General features: G+C 50.5%; 1 protein-coding gene across 2 annotated transcripts in view; it reads left to right on the top strand.

Annotated features, from left to right (window-relative positions):
• The first annotated feature begins 977 nt into the window (after positions 1 to 977).
• Positions 978 to 19150, top strand: part of TOX2 (TOX high mobility group box family member 2) — a 161323-nt gene continuing 143150 nt past the window's right edge. For both annotated transcript variants that reach the window (XM_051802790.1, XM_051802789.1), the window contains exon 1: positions 978 to 1149. In XM_051802790.1, coding sequence (XP_051658750.1) covers positions 1048 to 1149 — 102 coding nt within the window. In that variant the 5' untranslated portion in view covers positions 978 to 1047. The remainder of the gene's footprint in view (positions 1150 to 19150) is intronic.

Raw genomic sequence — 19150 nt, 5'->3', positions numbered from 1 at the left:
ACCGACTCCATCAGTCCTGGGAGCTCTCTGGGAGCTTATGGATCGGTCGCCGTAACTTTCAAGCGTTCCCCTCTATCTGGGAATGGGATAACGTGCTGCAAAAACACTCTGGATGTAATATTCTCCCCCACCGGGAGAATGGGGGAGAATATTACATGGGGGGATCTAAAGGATCTGTTGTGAGATGTTGGAAGGGAGCGGGAGAGCGAGGAAGGGGGACCCCGTCCAGCCTGTTCCCCCTGCCCTGTTCCACCCTCCCTCCCCACGGCCACATTTGGGGGTTCCATTCTGCTGCGCCCTGCGAGTCCCGGCCCGGGGGAGTTGGAGGGGGACGGCAGAGAGGGTGGCCGGGGATGGGTGCTGCCTTCCAGCAGCAGGGTCCATAAAGACGGGAGCGTGGAAACCCGGGTGGTGGGAGAAGGCGGCTCTCCGAGCCTTGGGGAGCCGATGCCAGGTGCAAGGGCTGAGTGAGGCTGGCTGTTCCTCCCGGGGGGCAGAGCGCGTGGGGAGGGCGCTTCCAGAAACGGCGCACTTCGGGGCTCCGGGTGGGGGACCTACTTGGGGGTCCCTAATGGGGAGGGAGAGCATCCTTCCCCAGCGGGCGGGCGCCAGGTGCAGAGGGAAGCGCTGGGCACCGTCCTGCGTCGGGAGAGGGCACAGCGGGCACGGCGCTCCGGTGCGGGCTGGGGGGGTGTGTGGAGGGGGGCACACAAAATGTGACAGGAGGAGCGGGAAGCGGCGGCGCCGCTTCAGCCTCCCCCTCGCCGGGGCGGCCGGGCACGGGCGAGAGGGGCCGCCCCGGGCCGGCTCCGAGGGGGCTCCGTCCCCTCTGCCCCAGCCCGGGAGGAGCCGCCCGGCCCCGCCGCGAACAATAGCGGCCCCGGCGCGGGGCGGCGCGGAGCGGGGCGGGCCGGGGGCCGCCGCCCGCCCCCCCTGCGCCGCCGCCCGCCCTCTCCCCGCCCTCTCCCCGCGCCAGAGGCACCGCCGCCGCCGCAGCCGGGTCCATGCCCGCTGGAGCCCCCGCCTGCCGCCGCCCGCAGCCCCGGCATGGACGTTCGGTTCTACCCCTCCGCCCCCCCCGCCGTGGGCTCCCTGCCCGGCGCGGACCCCACTTGCCTCGGCCCGCTGGATTATTATCACTGCAACAAGGTACCGGCGCGGGGGGTCCCCCCCGGGGGCGGCCGCGCTCCCGTCCCGCCGCCGCTCCGCGGGGAAAAGGGGCAGGAAAGTGCCGGCGGCGCCGGGCTCCGGCGGGAGGGAATTTTGAAAGTGGTCTGGGAGAGGAGAGGGGGGAGCCCGAGCCCGGGGCGCTGCTCGGCGGGGCGGGCCGGGAGCGGAGCGCGGGGGGAGCGGTGTCGGTGTGTCCGTGCCGGGCTCGTTTAACCTTCTCCGTCCCGGGGGCGCTCGGCCCGGAGCGATGCGCGGGCTGGGGGGGCGGCGGGTCGGTGGTGGTTGTTGCGTTTGTTGTCGCGTACTTTTTTCCTGTTGTTCTTCGCCGTGTTGTTGTTTTGCACCTTCTTCCCGAGCCGGGTCGCGGCTCCTCCCGAGCGGGGGCTCCGGCCCCGGCCCCCGCCTCCGTCCCCCCACCTGCCTGCGCTCCCGCGGAGGGGACACCCAGCCCCGGGGGTTGAGGGTGTCTGTGTGCCTCCCCAGACCCACAACACGGCGCCGAGACCTCCCTAACCCACATTTCCCCCGCTCGCTGCAGCTGCAAAGCGAAGCACCCTGCTCTTGTAACGGGAGAGGGATGCTCAGGGGATATTTGAGAGCGCGGAGGTGCTGTAGGAAATTTCCTTCATCCTAGAGGAGGCGAAGCAGAAGGGATAGATGCTCCTTCAGGGATAAGGAGTTCTCTGCTAGTATCGTCTTCCTTGGTGTGGGTAAACACCACTGATGTTTCAGCTACAAAGCCGTGGGATACGGATCCCTTTGGAGGGAGGGGGGATCATCCGAGACAGAATCCTTGCTGCCTCCCGGGCCAAATTCGGGTAGTTGTTTTGAAAAAGTTAATAAAGGGAGAAAATACTTTCCTGCATTGGGACGGCAGCTCGGGATGCTCTCGGCTCATCTCGGTGTTGTGATAGTTTGTGATCAAACTCTTTCGACAGAAGCAGAGGTAAACCTGTGTGGCTTTCCAGACACGGCAAATTAATCTTTATGTATCAGGGTATGTATTTAACTGTTCTCCGCCACTTGGGTTATTTATATCTTTTTATTAAGTTGTAGCAAACCTAATAGTTCTCATTTATTTTGAGATGCCAGATTATGCACAAAGGAAACAACTTTCGTTGTTTTCGCCTATATCCGCGCACTGCCGGTTTCAAACTGGTTTATTATCATTGCCGTTGCTCTTAAAATGCTAAATATGCTCTTAAAATACTTAACGAGAGCTGGGTCACCTGGGAGCAGGACACCCGCGCCACTGAAAACATCAGCCCGCGGTGTGTGAAAGCCGAAATCTGGGATCATGTGAGCGTGTGCCACTGGCAACTGCGGCTGCCCTCGAATCCTGCTGGCTTTAGGAACTCGATTTTACCAAGAAGTTGTTGGGTGTCAGCACGGTTTAGTTTGCCGTCCGGCGTTCCGTGCAGGAGCTGCGGCCGTGCCCGCAGCGCCGTGGGGCTCGGCGGTCCCGTGTGCCCCCAGCGCTGCCCACCCGAGCCCTGGGGCACGGGGCCCCTCGTCGTCAGCTCATCCGTGGCCTGAATCCCTGAGATTAGTCCCGGATTAGGCGGTCGCGATTGATCCGCGGGTCCTCGCCGCGCCGCGGCCGGGAGGCTGCGGGGAATCGCCTCCTCTGCATCCCCGGCGAGCTCAGCCCGGGCGGGCGAGCGGGTGCGATGGGTGCTGGTGCCGGCCAGGGTGGATGGGACAGCGGAGAGGAGCACCCCAGGTACTGACCACTGCCACCAGATGCTGCTGTTGTCACTGCTACGGAGGATCTTAAGGCAGCGGGAGAAGAAAGGAAGTGACTTACCCTTTGCTGATATTCAGGGCGCTTTTTTTTTTTTTTTTTCTCCTCCCCCCCCCCCTTCTTTTCTTTTCTGAGTTATCAAATGACATTTGCTTATGCACAGCCGTGCACGTTTGTCTGTGGGATGAGGCTGCTGGAAGGCAACCAGAGACGAAATGGTTGACTTTGTTTTCCCGGCCGAGTGCAGGTATAAGGGCTGTAACTTTGGCGTCAAACCGTGGAGCGGGTGGAGGTGGCTCCTGCTGCCTTTGCTCCGGAGAACTCCGGCTGGTGTGGGGTGAGATGCCACCAAGGATCACCAACAGCACGCTGTTATCCTGTGCCTGCCACAGAGAGCACTGCCTGAGCACTCCTGCTTCTCAGAGCCACACGGAATACTCTGGGAAACTCCAGAACCTCACACCAGTCCCAACCCCGTCGCTCCTGCCTGGTGCCGGCAGCTCAGCTCAGAGCTGGGCTAGAACAGTGTCTGCCTCAAAGCATTTCCACTTCAAAAAGCTCCAGAGGAGGGTAGGGTGGACTGGAAAAATCAGAAGTTCTCCCACTATTGCATACAGATATCCCAGATAAAACCCATCTCTAGGAAGGACCCTGGGCAAGGAGCATTTAGAGGCCCTTCGCTGTCTTCTGCTTCGCTGAGTTTAGGAAAAGGCTCTAAAACCCTGTGATTTAAAGAGTTTGTTGTGTTCAGGTTCACCTTTTTTTTTTTTTGTTCCAAAGGGCTGCTTTATTTATTTATTTATTTATTTGGGGAGAGGCAGTGAGGCTGGGAAGGACTGTGCCATGTCACTGTGCATAAATAACTCACCAGGAGCACGGCAGAGCTCTGCCCAGCGCCGTGAGCTGCTGGGGAGATGTGCCTGAGCCCAGAGCATCCTGAAACGTTAATGGAATTGTTTTGTGCGCTTACTGGACGTAATATAGTTTTGCTGGGAGGTCTCCCATCCCACCTGTGCCCTGCAACAAGCCACAATTTCTCTTGGCAGCTACAGAGGGCCCTATTGCGCATCAGCATTTCCATTTCTGAAAGGACAAGGGATGTTTAGAAGGATAATGAAATGGGAATGTATGTTCAGTCAAATACCCCCCTGAAAGGGGGTATTTGCTCCTTTTCTTTAACCTGTTCCCCAGCATCCCTGTTTTCCCTCAAAGGGCTGGCCACTGGGAGTGGGATAGAGGGGGTGGCAAGGGATTGGACACCCATGAGTGGATAATGGGATCCCTCCCACCCTGTCGGGCAGGGTGAGAAGGAGCCTCCCCCACTGCTGCCTGTGTTTGGTGAGGAGTTCTGATGCATCGGGAACACCGGTGGCACCAAGGCAGGGGAAAAGGGCTCCCCGTGTAAACCAGTCCCTGTCACCTGATCCTGCACGGAGCTGCCTGCCATGGCAGCTGGGAAGTGGAGCCAGCCCCAAACTTCCTGGTGCTCGCAGCCTGGAGGACTGATGCTCCTTGGCAGGATTTTTAGGGCTGTGGTGGCTCAGTGCAGGGTGTGGGGGTGATGAGGAGCAGCACCTTCCTGGAGCCACCCCAAAGGACACACTGTGAGGAGTATTTCCCACGCCGTTGCCAAGCTCTCTCCTCCTTCCTGTGAACTGCATCCAGGACCTGCTCCACCACTGGGACTGCACAGCAGGAACACCTCTGGTGTCTGCACAGTGGCCACGAGGGACTGGGGATGTTCAGCTGAAAGTGGTACCGTCTCTGCAAGGAGCCCTCGTCCACACCACGACACCCGTCTGTGTCATCGACCGCCTGAACCCTGCTGAGGGAAACACTTACCTCTCTTTTGGATTTCTCATTTAAGTCTGGGTCTAAATCCCCTTTTTCTGTTCCCTCTGGCCTTTTTCCTGGGGCATTGGTGTCTGCTGCAGACCCCCTCGTGCTCCCTTGCCGTGAAAGTGGAGCTCCCACAGGATATCAGTGTGTTGTGATGGTGTTGTGAGAGGCAGCGTGTTCCTGCACCACCTAAGGGCATTGTTGCTCTATGGTGGGGTATTTTCACATCCCTCCAGTTGCTTCAAGAAAATTTGGGGATTTTTTTCCCACTTAAGCTCTAGAGAGACTCTTCAGCTGTATTTCACAATAAGTAAACCATGGGAAAAAACCACACAGTTCAGTAACACCGGGGCTCGTTTTGCTCTTAGTAGAGCTTTAGCAACGGCGTGCTGGCTGACATACCAGCAAGGAAGGATTTTCCCAGATCCTAAATTGTGTGTGTGAGTCCACAGAGTACAGGAGGGAGTTTTTCCTTCTCAGCTCAGGAAAAATTGCCTTGGCAAGGGAGGCACGTGGCAGGAATCTTGCCCGAGCTCAGTACCCTGTGCTCTTTCACACTGGGTGTGCAGTGTTGCCGTGATGCAGGAGGAGTGATCCTGCTCCCCAGGGGCATGTTTAGGGAGTGAATTAACATCTCTCTATTCTTCCTGCAGAAATACATTTAAATATAAATTCTTTGTAGTGCTTCTGGTGTTACAGTGATCAGTGCACGGTGCCCAGTTTCCACCGAGGGCAAGGACTGATTGATGGGGAGGAGGAGGATCCAGCCTGGGAATGCTGAATCCTTGCAGAGCAGGCACACTCCCATCATCCTGGAGGTGCCTGTGGTGCTTGGGAATGCTGGGGAGCCCTGTTAACCCTGCAGCATTTCTCTAGGATTAAACAGCATCATAAAACCTTTTCCTGGATCTTTCTAGTGGGACTCTCTGTCTTTGCATCTCCAAACACACCCTCTGTCTTGCTTTTTAGGCTGATAAATTGGCAAAAACTATTTTGCCAATACACCATCATAAATTATGGATAATTAAAATGTACTAGTCATGAGATGAGTATTAATCTGCAACCAATGCTCTCTTCTTCTTTTAAGAACCCTTCAGAAATGGGATCTGAGCTGCTGGTATGAGCCTGGGTCGATGTAGCAAATGCATTTCTGTGGAACATTCTGTTTTGACTTTCACAGTAAATTGTACATTGCAGTGATAAACATGGTCCCTTTTTCCTTGTTCCAGAACAGCTTTGCCATTCTGGAAGATAAAATATATTCTTTTCCCTTTCTACTTTTGAAGCCAACTCTGTTTTGAAGTAACATAAATCTTTCTTTGGAGATGGAGGGTTTTGGATGGAGAACAAAGTCCGGCAGATTTTTAATTTGAGGCCCATCTCATTCTCATTTGGCAGGCAGCTCCTGTTCATTTGCAAATGTGGATATTTTTTATTTTTTTTTAGGCCCTGAATATGGGCAAGAGCTTCCTCTGAAAAGTGGTTGAGCTGCCCAGTGGGACAACCCTGTGTTCTCTGGAGCTGTCTCTGGTGGGTTGTGAGCAGAAAATGTTTGAAGCTCCATTTTGCCTTGGGCTTTAAGTCAGGGATTGAGAGCTAAGTAATGAATGTCCATCCATTCATAGAAATTGTTGTTCTCTCTGCGTGTGCAGAGGGAGGGCTCTAGTCTGGTTGTTTTTGGAACAATGTGAGATGTTTTGAAGACTGGTCTGACTTGTATATAACAACATGTTTGTTGAGGCTGGTTCTGAATGACCTTGTCAAGGGCCTGATCCACAGCAGACCCTGTATCAGAAGAGGCATCAAGAGACCAAAAATTCAGGATCAAAATTGTACAAGTTTCTCTGATTTATTTATGAATCTTCAAATCAATGATAAACATTGTCCCCTAAACCAGTGGTCCAAAGCCTGTGGGTGTTGTGCCACTATAACTGTGGGGTAAATCCACGAACAGCTCTGGACTTGGACATCTGAGCTTGCAGTAGGTGCTGGGGTCAGTTTGTGCATCCCTAATGGAGAAAACTTCTTGTTCACAAATTGCATTTTGCTTGTGACACACCAGAGCATCCTATAGCTTGGATAGTGCATGGCTGATCCTCGTGCCAGGGCAGGGGGAGAGCACCTGGGACAGAGCTCTCCCAGCTTTTGCTCGTTGTAAGGACGGGCACTGCCAGCCCTTTTCCCCGTGGTTGTTGTCACCATTGTGATATTTCTGCAGCATTTGAAGAAAAATGTCTGTTTTCATTCTGCCTTCACTCTGCATCTGTGCTGCTGGATCCAAGGAGCGGGAGGTGAGGATGCTCCACCGGGACTGGCCCCACTGGGCGGGGGGAGTGTGATCCCCTCCAGGGGCACAGTTTTTCCCTATTACCTCTGTACTCCTCTGTTGTTTTACAAAACGAGCTCTAAATGCTTTTACCATAAGTTGGGTTATATCTTGCAGCATAAATGAAGCATATAATTGTGTTTTCCTAACAGCTCTACATTAAAAATAAGTTATTGTGTTGCTAATGTGTTTTCCTTGACGATTTTCCATCCGGTGAGTGCAAGGCTTCTGTCTGAACTGTCGTTTACCACCACCTCTGCCTCTTCTTGATGTCTTACTCAGTGTTTCTCAAGTCAGGGTAAAGTGTTAGAGTGATTAGAGCTTTCAGACTATTAATTCCTAATTGGAGGTTTAAGCTCTAATGTTCCACCTTTGTGATTTTATACACCTGTTTTAATATAATTAAATTATATAGTATGTATTATATATTCTGTAATACTCTACATGAATTATATATAACATACTATATGCTGTATTCTATAGTATATAAATTATATGTATGCTCTGATCTATATTATAAATTATGTATTATATGTAAGAATATACACACTATAATTACATATATTATATATTCTATATATCATATAGAATATATATTATATAAAATACATATTATATATAATTATATAATATATATTATATATAATTATAGTGTATCATCAGTTCAGCTTCAGGGGGGAGAAATCTCCCAACACAACTTACTGAAGCAAGCACTGATCAAACCACTCTTAAAAAATACAAATAAAGTGATAGAAAACAGCATTAAATTGCCCGATTTTGCACTTAAATGACCAGATTTAAATATAGTAATTGTCTGCCTCCCCTCCACCTCTTCCTATTGTTTCCCTCTGGAGGTTTTGTTCTGATGGATGCCATTTCTTCTCTGAGAAATGGCCCTGGCTGCCGTGCTGCTGCAGGGGAAATCTTTGCATTATGCCACAGAATCTCTCTCCTCCACCATCATCTTTTGCATAGATTGCTTGACCTCTGCAGATATAATTAAATCTCTTCCTGACGACCGTGCGGTTGCAGCTCAGCTCGGTGGTGAAGGGAGCTGGGAGGGAAGTGCTAACGGGGGCCCTGGACCAGGAATTGTTCCTGTGGAGAGATCATTTGAGCACGTGGCTTCCAAGGACCCTGATCTGCAGGGATCTGCAGGGATCTGCAGGGATCTGCAGGGATCTGCAGGGATCTGCAGGGATCTGCAGGGATCGGGCGAGTCTTGGTCAGGGGCAGTTCCTTGACTCTAATTCTGGCCTGGACCTGGACATGGGAGACAGGATTGTGCCAGTGTTTAAAATTTAGATGTTTGAATTTTTTTTTTCTGTTGGTTTAAGGACTCAGCCTCTTGCTCTTGTGCTGCCTCTTTTTTTTTTTTTTTTGTAGTGTTTCTAAGGATCTTGTGACTTGGCAGGAGCTGGAAAACGGGGGTGGCAGTACAGGGACCTGTTCCCCAGCAGGGTGGCTGTAGACCTTGCTTCTCCCCACTCCTGATGTGCATCTTCTTCCAGGCAGCAGAGACCCCCCAGTCCTGTGGAGAAGGTCTGGGACAGCCCTGGCCTTGTGGTGCTCAGGGGAGGGGGAGGACAAGCTCTGGGTGTGCTGCCACATGCCACCCTCCTCTCTGGTGATGCTTCACTGTCCTCACTGTCACCCAGGCTGTATTTTCCCCTGTGACCCCATGGATCCTATTCCATCTTGGTGACGGCGAGGAGCACTTTTTTATCACATTAACTGGATCACATGAGCAGGTTTCTCTTCCCACAAAACCTACTGATGACTCAGAGTTTCCATTCCCGTCTGGACTCATCAGGGAGGCACCATCCCCTTTCCCTTCGGCTGTCTGCCCGTGCACCATGATCCTCCTCTCCTCTCCTCTGCTCCCTAGAAAAAAACATCTTCCTCTTCTTCATCTTCTTCTCCACCTCCTGCTTGCAGGGTGGAGCCTGCACTTGCCAATGGTCAGGGTTGGGAGAGAAGGGCTGTGTGGTGCCTCTGCCATTTATCCTCTCTGTGAACCTCTAAGTCTCAGTCTCCAGAAGCTCATTTTGGGCACCCTAGAATTATTTCATGAATAATCCGAGCCATCCTGAGCACTGAACATTCATTGCAGGAGATCTGGGTCCTTGGAGAAGTGCAAGCAGAGCCCAGGGCATCCCAGAAGTCTTCTCTTTTCCTAAGATGTCGATCTCCACTTTTATACCTGTGTATGAGCTTCACCTTTCCAGCCAGGTTTACCCAGCAGTTAATGCCCTGAACATCTCCTCCCTCTCCCTGGGAAGGTGGTAGGTAAGGACACCCAACGTAAGAAGGATGTGGAGCTGCTGGAGTGACTCCAGAGGAGGCCATGGAGATGCTCCAAGGGCTGGAGCCCCTCTGCTCTGGAGCCAGGCTGGGAGAGCTGGGGGTGTTCACCTGGAGAAGAGAAGGCTCCAGGGAGACCTGAGAGCCCCTTCCAGTGCCTAAAGGGGCTCCAGGAGAGCTGGAGAGGGACTGGGGACAAGGGATGGAGTGACAGGACAAAGGGAATGACATCCTACTGCCAGAGGGCAGGGTTAGATGGGATATTGGGAAAGGAATTCTTTACTGCCAGGGTGGGGAGGCCCTGGCACCTGTGGCTGCCCCATCCTTGGAAGTGTTCAAAGCTGGGTTAGATGAGGTTTGGAGCAACCTGGGATACTGGAAGGTGTCCCTGCCCAGGGCAGAGGGTGGAACTTGGTGCTCTTTGATGTCCTTTTCAGCCAAACCATTCTATGATTTTGTTTCATCGCTTACAGTTACTGAACCCTAAATTTTTTTTTCTCTGTCAGTAACAGTTCAGATCCATTCCCTGTTTCTCACTTTCCATGGGTACTTCTTTGAACAAAGGGTTTTTATACAGTGAGCCATCTCGGCACAGTGTGCCTGCAATGGAAGAATGATGTATTTTTGGGGAATTACATCTCTAGTCCCTCACGTTAGAAGAGGGGCAGCGTGCCCTGGAGTCCTTAACAATAAGAAAAGAAACTTTGATGGCGTGGAAATCAAATTTATGAAAACTTCAGGGGAAGTTTTGTATGGAAACATTTAATTGAGTTATCTTGGTTTGTCCCAACTTACGCAATGGGCACAAAAAAGCATTTGGATCTCATGTGAAGAAGAAAAAGCAGAAATACTGGGGTTGGGGGCAACATAAGACAGAGAAACTGGGGCTTGTAGCTCTGGAAAATGTTCCTCCCCCTGATAGGATCCTGCTCTGTTTGTCCATGTTCAACCCAGGGAGGCAACGTTTCCTCTGCTGCATTATCTTGTCTCTAAATAGCGTTCAAAGGAGAAGAAGAATGTGCTGTTAAAAATATCCAACTTTTGGGAATGGCTGGCAGACTTTACCACTGATAAGCGTTGTTGATTGAAGATCAAACAGCCCTTGAAGAAAAAAACCTTCCAGCAAGCGCCGTGGGTCCAACCCTGCAGCCAGACAGTGAGGTCAGGCCTCAATCTGGGGATATTTAGGGACCAGCACTGGAATTATGGTCTGGGCTCCTCTACCCCAGACTGATGTTGGCGACACAGTGGTTTAAACATGATAAATCTGTTAAAGCTGAGAACAGCATTTATCAGATGCCAAGAAAACCAGAGTCGTGTCTGCATTACTAGGTGGTTGTTTTATATATATATATATATATATATTTATAAATTACACACACACGCTTAAGATAAAGAGAAAAAGCTGCAGGTCATAATGTGAACTGAAGACTAGTGGCATTGGTTTTTTAATTATTTGACGACCTGCATTTCTGTGTCAAGGTGGCAAATTAATAGTGGGTGGCCATCTGTGTGCAAAGCAGATAGTTCTGTCCTGGCTGTGCAAAATGATGCATGTGGAGTATTTAACCATCTGATTTAAATCAGACCAGAGGGTTGTTTTTTTGAAAACTATATTAAATGAGTTTTTCTACTTAAGAGTCGGGCTTTGAAAAGGGGAAAAATATCAAAATGGTGTTTTTAGCTTCATAGGCTTTCAGCCCTCTAAGTGAGTTATTGGCATGTAGTGGCCTTCTTTTGGGAGAGGCCAAATCATGGTGGGAATAACAACATGTGGCTTGGGTCATCGGTGGAAGTGGGCTCCCAAATTTGTGTGAGAGCACCAAAGAAAGAAGTACATGCTTAAAATCATAAAATAGCTGAGGCTGGAAAAGAGCTCTGGAAGTGTATTTAAACTAATTCCAATAGCACCTTCTGGGATTGAGATGGCAGGAGAGAAAAATATCAATAGATTTGCTGCTCTGATACAGTGAGAGTCTCAGTGGTGACGGCTGCAATCAAATGCTAAATAGAAAGTTTGTAATAAAAAGGGCTTTAGTTGGAATTAATAAAATGTGAAATGCCTCGTTCCTTGGAAGACATGTGGTATTGACTGAGATTTAGAAACACATCCTGGAGGAGGAGGGATGGAGATTGCAGGCTCCAGAGCTGGCTCTGGCATCCTTTCCCTGCGTGTGTTACTATTATTTATTTATTTATTTATTATATTTTTTAAATTATTTTTTGCCTGGAAAGGTCACAGTGTGCAAATTTGAGAGGAAATTAGTGAAGAGCTGGAAACAAGGGCAGCCTTTTGCAGAGTTATCATCTACCACTCTTGCACCTTCCTGTGCTGCCCATGGCATGAAATAGTCTTTAAAGTGCCTTCTAACCCAAAATGGATTCTAAAATAGGTTCCTTGTATCACAGGCAAATCCAAGTTTATCATGGAAACTTTTCTGCTTCAGTTTGATTTTGAGGCCTGCTATCCAGAGTTCCCCTCCACAAGCCGCTTGTGAAATCACAGATACAATTCCCATTTTCAGGAAAGCACTGCTTGAATTCTTTGGGAAATGTGGATTTCAACATCCTCTTGTTTTGAGGAATTGTCTCATGATTTTCTGAAGCTCGAGTGGAGCCTCTTATTTGCCACCAGAGTTGGAAATCTTGGGTAGCTCAGAGGCAGGAAGAGCCTGCTGCTGGATCTGGGGCTTTGGCTTGTGTCACTGTCATTGTGCCATGAGCATGGGGGCAGTGCCAGCTTGGAGGGGATCCTCTGCCTGGCACAAACAGCTCCTGAGAAAGGACTGTCTCCTTGCTTAGTGCAGTTATAGCATGAAGGCTCCAGGACCCAGGAGCTGCTGGAGCTCTTCCCATCACTGGGTCCCCAGCTTGGAGTGCTGAGGGACCAGATGTGCTCAGATCCTGTGAAATAGGGCTGGGGGTTGCTGTCCCATGCTCTGAGCCTGAGCATGTGCTTCCAAAAACGTGTAGATGTGGTGCTTGGTGACATGGTTTAGTGGTGGGCTTGGCAGTGCTGGGTTAATGGTTGGACTCAATGATCTCAGAGGTCTTTTCCCACCTTAATGACTCTGTGATTCTTGGTGGCAAGGGTGGCACCTGCAGCAGGACAGGGGCTACCTTGGCAACCTGAAACTGGTGGCCTCATCCCTTTGGCTGTTGCTGGAGCCACTGGGGAGGCCAGTGGGGAGATCCAGCCTTCTTTGGGGCTCCTGCTATATTTGCTGGATTTGTTTTGGGATTCTTGGGCTGTCCCGTGCAGGACCAGGAGTTGGACTTCGATGATCCTTGTGGGTCACTTCCAACTCAGAATATTATATGATTCTGCGATAAATGGAACATCCCAGGTGTAACTCAGCAACATCCAGGCTTAGCTGACTTAAAAATAAGGAAGTGTGACCGAAGGTGTCGGAGCTGATCCAGGCTCCTCAGGGCTGGTTATCCATGCTTTGGGTCCCTGCCCGGACACCACTGAGCCCCAGAATTAGTGGCCCTGGGGCTGGTGGAGGCTCAGCAGGAGCTGCTCAGCCCTCCCAGCTTTGCAGCCCTGTGGAACACGTTCTCCCTCCGCTGTGCTCGTGTTGCAGGCGCGACTGGAGCTCCGTGATGAAGCGGAAAGCTTCGTCCAGCAGGGCTGGGAAGGAGGTGACAAAGGAAAGTTTAATTCCCTTCTCATCTCAGCCACGATTCCGGCTCTGTTTCCCTTTGCAGAGGCTTCCCCTCTCCTTCTCTCTGCTTCTGTCGCGTTTGTTATTTATTTTCCTCTTAGCCCCGGGGGCTGCTGCGAGAGGTGTCTCTCTGCTCTGCCGGCTGTTCCTGATGCTTCCCTCCCCTTGCTAATACCGATTGTTTCTGCCAAAAATCGCTGGGTGGTGTTATGTAAACCTCGAATCACGCACTGACGCTCTGATCCGGGGGCTCCCAAAGGATCAGGCTCGCCCCCGCGCCGGCCCCGCTGCCATGGGGCACCTGGTGCCAGGGGAGCCCTTGGCCCAGCACCCAGGGGTGGGAGGCCACTGGCCACGACACCCCCAGCCATCTGAGCCACGTCGCTCTTGTCACTGGGAGTTGTAGTGGGAGGCACGAAAAGCCCCTGTGAGTTGCTCGGGGCTGGGATTCGAGCTGTTGGTGGAGCGCGGTACCTGCGTAGCAAAGCTTGATTTTTTTTTGGCACTGCTGTTTCTGTGGGTGGGGTTCTGTGCTGCCACTTGGTGCATCTCCACCCTGTCCCTCCCCGAGATCCAGGGCAAAGCCTACCTGTGCTGCCCCTGTGCTTGCTGCCAGCCAGAAATGGGATTGCAGCTCCTGAAGCACCTTCATGAAAATGCTTCAAGGTATTCCTTATGTGTTCCTTCAAGGCTGCTGGGTGGGCATTTCTTCTATTCCAGATAGTGTAGCCCTCCCAGTCAAACCAGTTGTTTACCTGGAAAGTAATATTAGCAAAATCTGAGTGAATTTCCACGTGCTGCTTAATGTGATTTGTCAGGCAGAATTATTTAAAAAAAAAAGAAAATAAGAGGGAGATCCACCATTGCTGTGTTTCCAACCTCTTCCCCATCTACTCCAGTGTTTTTGAGAGATTAAAAAGGGATTAAGTCCTGCTGAGCTGGCAGGTGATGCTGATGAATGTTTGGAGGGGATTAGGGTAAATCCATTCCTCCTTCTGATTTAGCTCAAGATTTGAATTCATTGATAAAATTTGTCCAAGTTTTACCTCTGAAACCTCCTTTGAGCTGGTGAATCTGGTGTAAATGAAGGCAGAACTTGTTTCTGGAGTAGAACAGCTAATAAATTAGCCTTTGTAAGGTTGATGAAGTCTTAAGGTAACTGTACATCTATTCCCCTTGCAGTGTCCAGTTAATCCACACTGCCACAGAATTAAAAGATGCTCAGGCTGGCTCCTTGGCTGGGGGAAACTGGCCTGATGCTCCTGCAGCATCAAAGCAGGGCTGTGAGATGAAACAACCAACCTGCATGTGCAGGACACTGTTTTCATGTGTCACTTGAGTTTCAGCTAAAAAATGCCATTTCTCAAACTAGGGATGAAGTGGAACAGACACAGCCATGAATTGGGGCTCAGGAGCTACGTCCAACCCAAGCTGTCTTGGTGTCCTGGCCACTGTATGCCTTCTGTGGTGGCACTGCTGTGGGACTGGAGGTTAAAAAGGATGTTCTTGGCAGCCTCCAGCAGCTGTTGGACCTTCTGGTGTATCTGTGTGGATCCTATGGCCTGGGTACAGGGGTGGGGGGATGGTCTAGTGGAAGGTGTCTCTGCCCATGGCAGAGGGGTTGGAACTGGATGAACTTCAAGGTCCCTTCCAGCCCAAACCATTCTGTGACTGTGTGACACCAGAGCGTGTTCCTGTAAGGTGCCCCACCATCCTTGTGCTCAGAGGGGCACTGAAAGCTGCAGTGATGCCATCTGGGCTGAGCACCAGTGCTGTGACTGGCACCAGCAGCATGTACTGCCCTGTGCTGGGCACTGTGCTGGGCCTGCAGGAGAGCATTCCAGTTCCAAGGATATATTCTGCACAGGGCTCACTGAGCAACAGTTGTGGTGGGAGAAATAGTTTTCCCTTCTTATTCTCTGTGCTGCACCTGGTCAAATTAAATCCTTGAGGACCAGGAAGTCCTGCTGGGAGCAGAGGGATGCAGTGGTGGAGCCTCCACCCTGGGAGAGCTTTATAAAGCAGAGCATGGCATTGCTACTGGAGCTCTGCCCTGCCCGTGGTATCCACGAGAGATGACAGGGCAGAGAGGACAAGGCTTTGTGCAGTCCCACTTGGGTGTTTTTGGTGAAGATCTCCCACCTGCCACCCTGTTTGGAGCCCTTCCCCTGGGACTGCTCATGCCAGAGGGCTGCAGCATGGCTTGGGCATCTCAGGATTTCATCTCACCTGCAAACCTGTGCCTACTTCGGCTCCAAGTTTCCCTGCATAAAAAGAACCTCTGGAACGGTAACAGTGGCAGCTTTGGGATGCTTCCCAGAAGGTGAGCAGGTATCTTTGTGCCACTCAATAAATCTGACATTTCAAAATCACCTTGATGCATGTAAAGTTGCCCTGTGGACTGATGCTGAGTGTGACCTGGAGTTCCAGGCTCTGTCCAGTAGGACTGAGCTCAGAGATGATCTGAACAAGCAGTATTGTGGCTTGGAGGATACAAGGATTGGGCTTACTCCCCGTGGAGCAAATCTCTTTGCTTCCTCTGAGCTCTTTTGGGTTTATCTGGGAATAGCAGCAAACACAACCCCCTCCCAATCCTTACACACACTGCTGGGATGGGTAGGAAGCCTGATAGTAGGTCACGGACAACTAGGAGTACTTTCAAGAACATAATAATTGGGAATAATTTAGAAAGAATATTTTTTTCAGTGCGTCACTGGAATATACATTTTTCTAGAAAGTAGGAGGAAAGAGAGCTTGAAATTAAATATGTTATTAAACAGAGCTTTCATAACTCTCATAAGGCAAAAGGATTTGGAGGGAAATGTTTTCCAGTTTCTTATCATGTGGCTGCACAAACTGGTATTTGCCAAGCTGGTGTTCTTGTCTCCTTCAATAAGAGCAAAAAGGGAAGTTAAATTCCCTAAATGGTGAAGGAGATTATTTGGTATCTATTTTTTGTGACGATGGTAGTTTGTTTAAAATGAAGTTAGCTTTGTATTTGCTTAGTTTAACTCTAAACAGGAAAATAATGGCTGTTGTAATGTCTCTATTAGAGGAATATTGTTTGAAAGCACTTTGGGGTTACTTTAGTTGAGTGAAAAATGAATTCCTCCTCTGGAGCAAATAAACCCCTCTGGAGCTGGATGCTGGAGCTGACAGCATGATGTGGGGATGTGCATCACACGGGTCTCTGGGGGCTGGTTCTTGATGTAATCCTTCATGCTCCTTCCCTTCCCTCACGTCAGTGATGCTGCATCTCGCCCCAGCAAACTGGTTAAAGCATTTACATCTGAGACTGGGAGGCACGGGGTGGTTTGCAGAGGGGGTAAGAAGGTTTCCAGCATTATAAAATGTAGACTCCCCATGTGTCAACACATGAATAAAGACTTGGGTGTAGTATCTTTTGTTTTTTTTCATCTGAACCCCAACTTGCACTTGCAGTTTGGGGGTTTTCTGGTTTGGTTTTTTTTTTTTCCTGACTGTATCTAACCTTGACACATGTGATGGGAAGCAGTAGGAAAGCGCTTCGCTGCTGGTGCTGTGTGTGTCAGGGATTGCACAAAAGCTCTTGGGCACGTGAGGTGCCTTGCCCAGGCAGTCCCCTGTCACCCTGCACAGCCTGAGCACCAAAGGCTCCTGAGCACCCACACCCCGGCTGTGTCCAGAGCCAGCTCACAGAACTGCACATGCACACACACAGAGCTGAGGCTGCTGCAGACTTGGCACAGTTTCACACCAGCAGTGTCCAATCTGCTGATCCACATCAGCAGTGTCCAGTGATGGGGATGCCTCAGCCCTGGAAGTGTTCAGGGCCAGGTAGGACAGGGCTTGAGCAACCTGGGCTTGGAACAGCGTGGTCTAGTGGAAGGTGTCCCTCCTCGAGGTAGGGTGTGGAATGAGATGAGCTCTGATGTCCCTTCCACCCCAAACCATCCCACGATTCTGTGTGATATAGCAGGTGTTTGGAGACCAGCATCTGAGGGCTCTGCTGTCTGCACACCCATTGCAAGCAACTGTTCAGACCTGTGTAAATGTTCAGTTTAGTCACGTAACTGTGGTAGGAGACACACACAGTCAGGACCACCTGCTTGCCTTTTTTCCTTTCACACAAAATAATGAGGACGTTTTCTTAAAAAGCAGCTAAATGCGTTAGAAAGGGAAGTCGAGATCTCTTTGTGCAAAGGTGTTAACGTTTTTATTTTAAGCTTAATGTTACATTTAGTCCTTTATCTGCAAATTGTAAAACGCAGGCGGGGATGACTTGGATATCCTGCTGGAGGGATTAGTTCCCCACTGTGGCAGGAGGTGTTTTCTGTGCAGGGTTGTGTGTGACGTGCTGCTGGGACAGGTTTGGATGCTGGAGCTCCATTCCAGAGCCTCACCCAGGGTGCAGAGTTCCAGTGTTGGTTGTGGCAGCACCCCTTCTCTGCCCAGAAGTGAAACAGAGCTCACAGCTAGTGTGAAGCCATGGAACTATGGGTGGTAAAATGCTGTGCAGACTTGTGTATTCAGTACTTAAGGGAGGCCTGTAAGAAAGATGGGGGCAAACTTTAGGCAGGGCCTGTTCTGACAGGACAAGGGGTGAGGGTTTTAAACTAAAAGAGGATCAATTAAAGCTAGATATAAGGAAGGATTTTTATTTTTTTTTTTTTTTTACAATATGAATTATAAAACACTGGCACAGGTTGCCCAGAGAAGCTGTGGCTGCCCCTGGATCCCTGGAATTGTCCAAGGCCAGGTTGGACGGGGCTTGGATCAACCTGGGCTAGTGGAAGGTGTCCCTGCCCATGGCAAGGGGTGGAACAAAATGATTTTTAAAGTCCTTTCCAAACCAAACCATTCCATGATTCTATTACTCTGTCTGTCAAGGGTGTGCCCATAGGATGCAAACCTCCCTGACTGCTTTGCAGGCAAGAGTGTAGTGGTGGCAGTGGAGAGGCCCAGCTCTCTGTGAGCTGAGGATACAGATGAGCTCTGCTGACTTCCTTTGTGGCTCCTGTGGGTACAAGGCTTTGTTTAAACTTAGGAGATTGCAAAAATTTGTGTTGGGTATCATGGCAACTGTGTGTGGTGCAGCAGAGTTCTCAGGCCCCAGCTGAAATGGGTTCTACTGGCACTTGGGAAAAGATGGTCCCTAAAACAAACAGCAAAGATGGACAAAAGGTATGCACATGTAGGCGTATAAAACAGAGAGAAATGATATTGCTACCAGGGGATTTCTTTCCAGGTTATTTTGTAGAAGAATCTCAGTGCTGTGAGTTCTGTATTACCAGCATGTCTGGCTTGTGCTGCCCAAGACCAGAGCATGGTCCTGCCCTGTGTGCTGAGAGAGGCCCATGTCCAACCTCAGACTGGTCCTCCCTGTCCTGCTGCTGAGGAAATCAGTGTTCTTGCACAGGCTTGGTGAGGTTGTGGCTGGGCTGTGCCATCTCCCTCCACTTTGATGGGGAGTTTGCACTCTGGGAGATCATTAGATGATCATAAAAAAGTACAGGTGTGATACAAGTGAGAAAGTGTGGTTTGAGCTCAGCTTTAGCTTCAGAAGACCTCTGAAAACATAGGTGTCATCAGCATCCTACAACTGTGTTACACATAGTCGGATTCAGCCACCAGTGGTTTGTGTCAGACTGTTGTGTGTCAGCAGCACTGACCTCAGAAGAGGCTCTAAAACAAGGGGGCTGGTCAGACATCCCTGGTGGGCTGCAGAAAATGTGACTTCAGACATCAATTCCACCTCTGAATTCCCTGGGCTCTGTGGTCAAATAATTTGTGGTCACAGGCTCCCGAAGCAGGAGGCACAGGGTTTATGGTTTCACCAAAATCATCAAAGCTGGAAAATTCATCACTCCAGTTCCTTCCTCCCCGTGACCACACACTTGGTGGAATTCCCACATTCTTCCTTCCTCTTCCTCTGTGTGTGGAATGCCCCACCTTCCCCTACAAAATGCTGCAGGGAACAGGTTTGGCCTGTGCTAGGGGAGCCCTGGGCACTGCTCTGAGCCACACTGGAGTGGAGCTCCAGCTCTCCAGGCTTGCAGGGTGCTCACTGCTTAGCATGTCATCTGCTTTCCTTTGGAAAACTGGGGAAAAAAAACAGTA

Source organism: Manacus candei, unplaced genomic scaffold (assembly GCF_025592945.1).
Source record: "Manacus candei isolate 608988 ecotype Guabito, Panama unplaced genomic scaffold, ASM2559294v1 h1tg000057l, whole genome shotgun sequence".
NCBI lineage: Eukaryota > Metazoa > Chordata > Aves > Passeriformes > Pipridae > Manacus > Manacus candei.
Note: the sequence above shows the minus strand (reverse complement) of the source record. Positions and strands in the feature narration are given on the sequence as shown.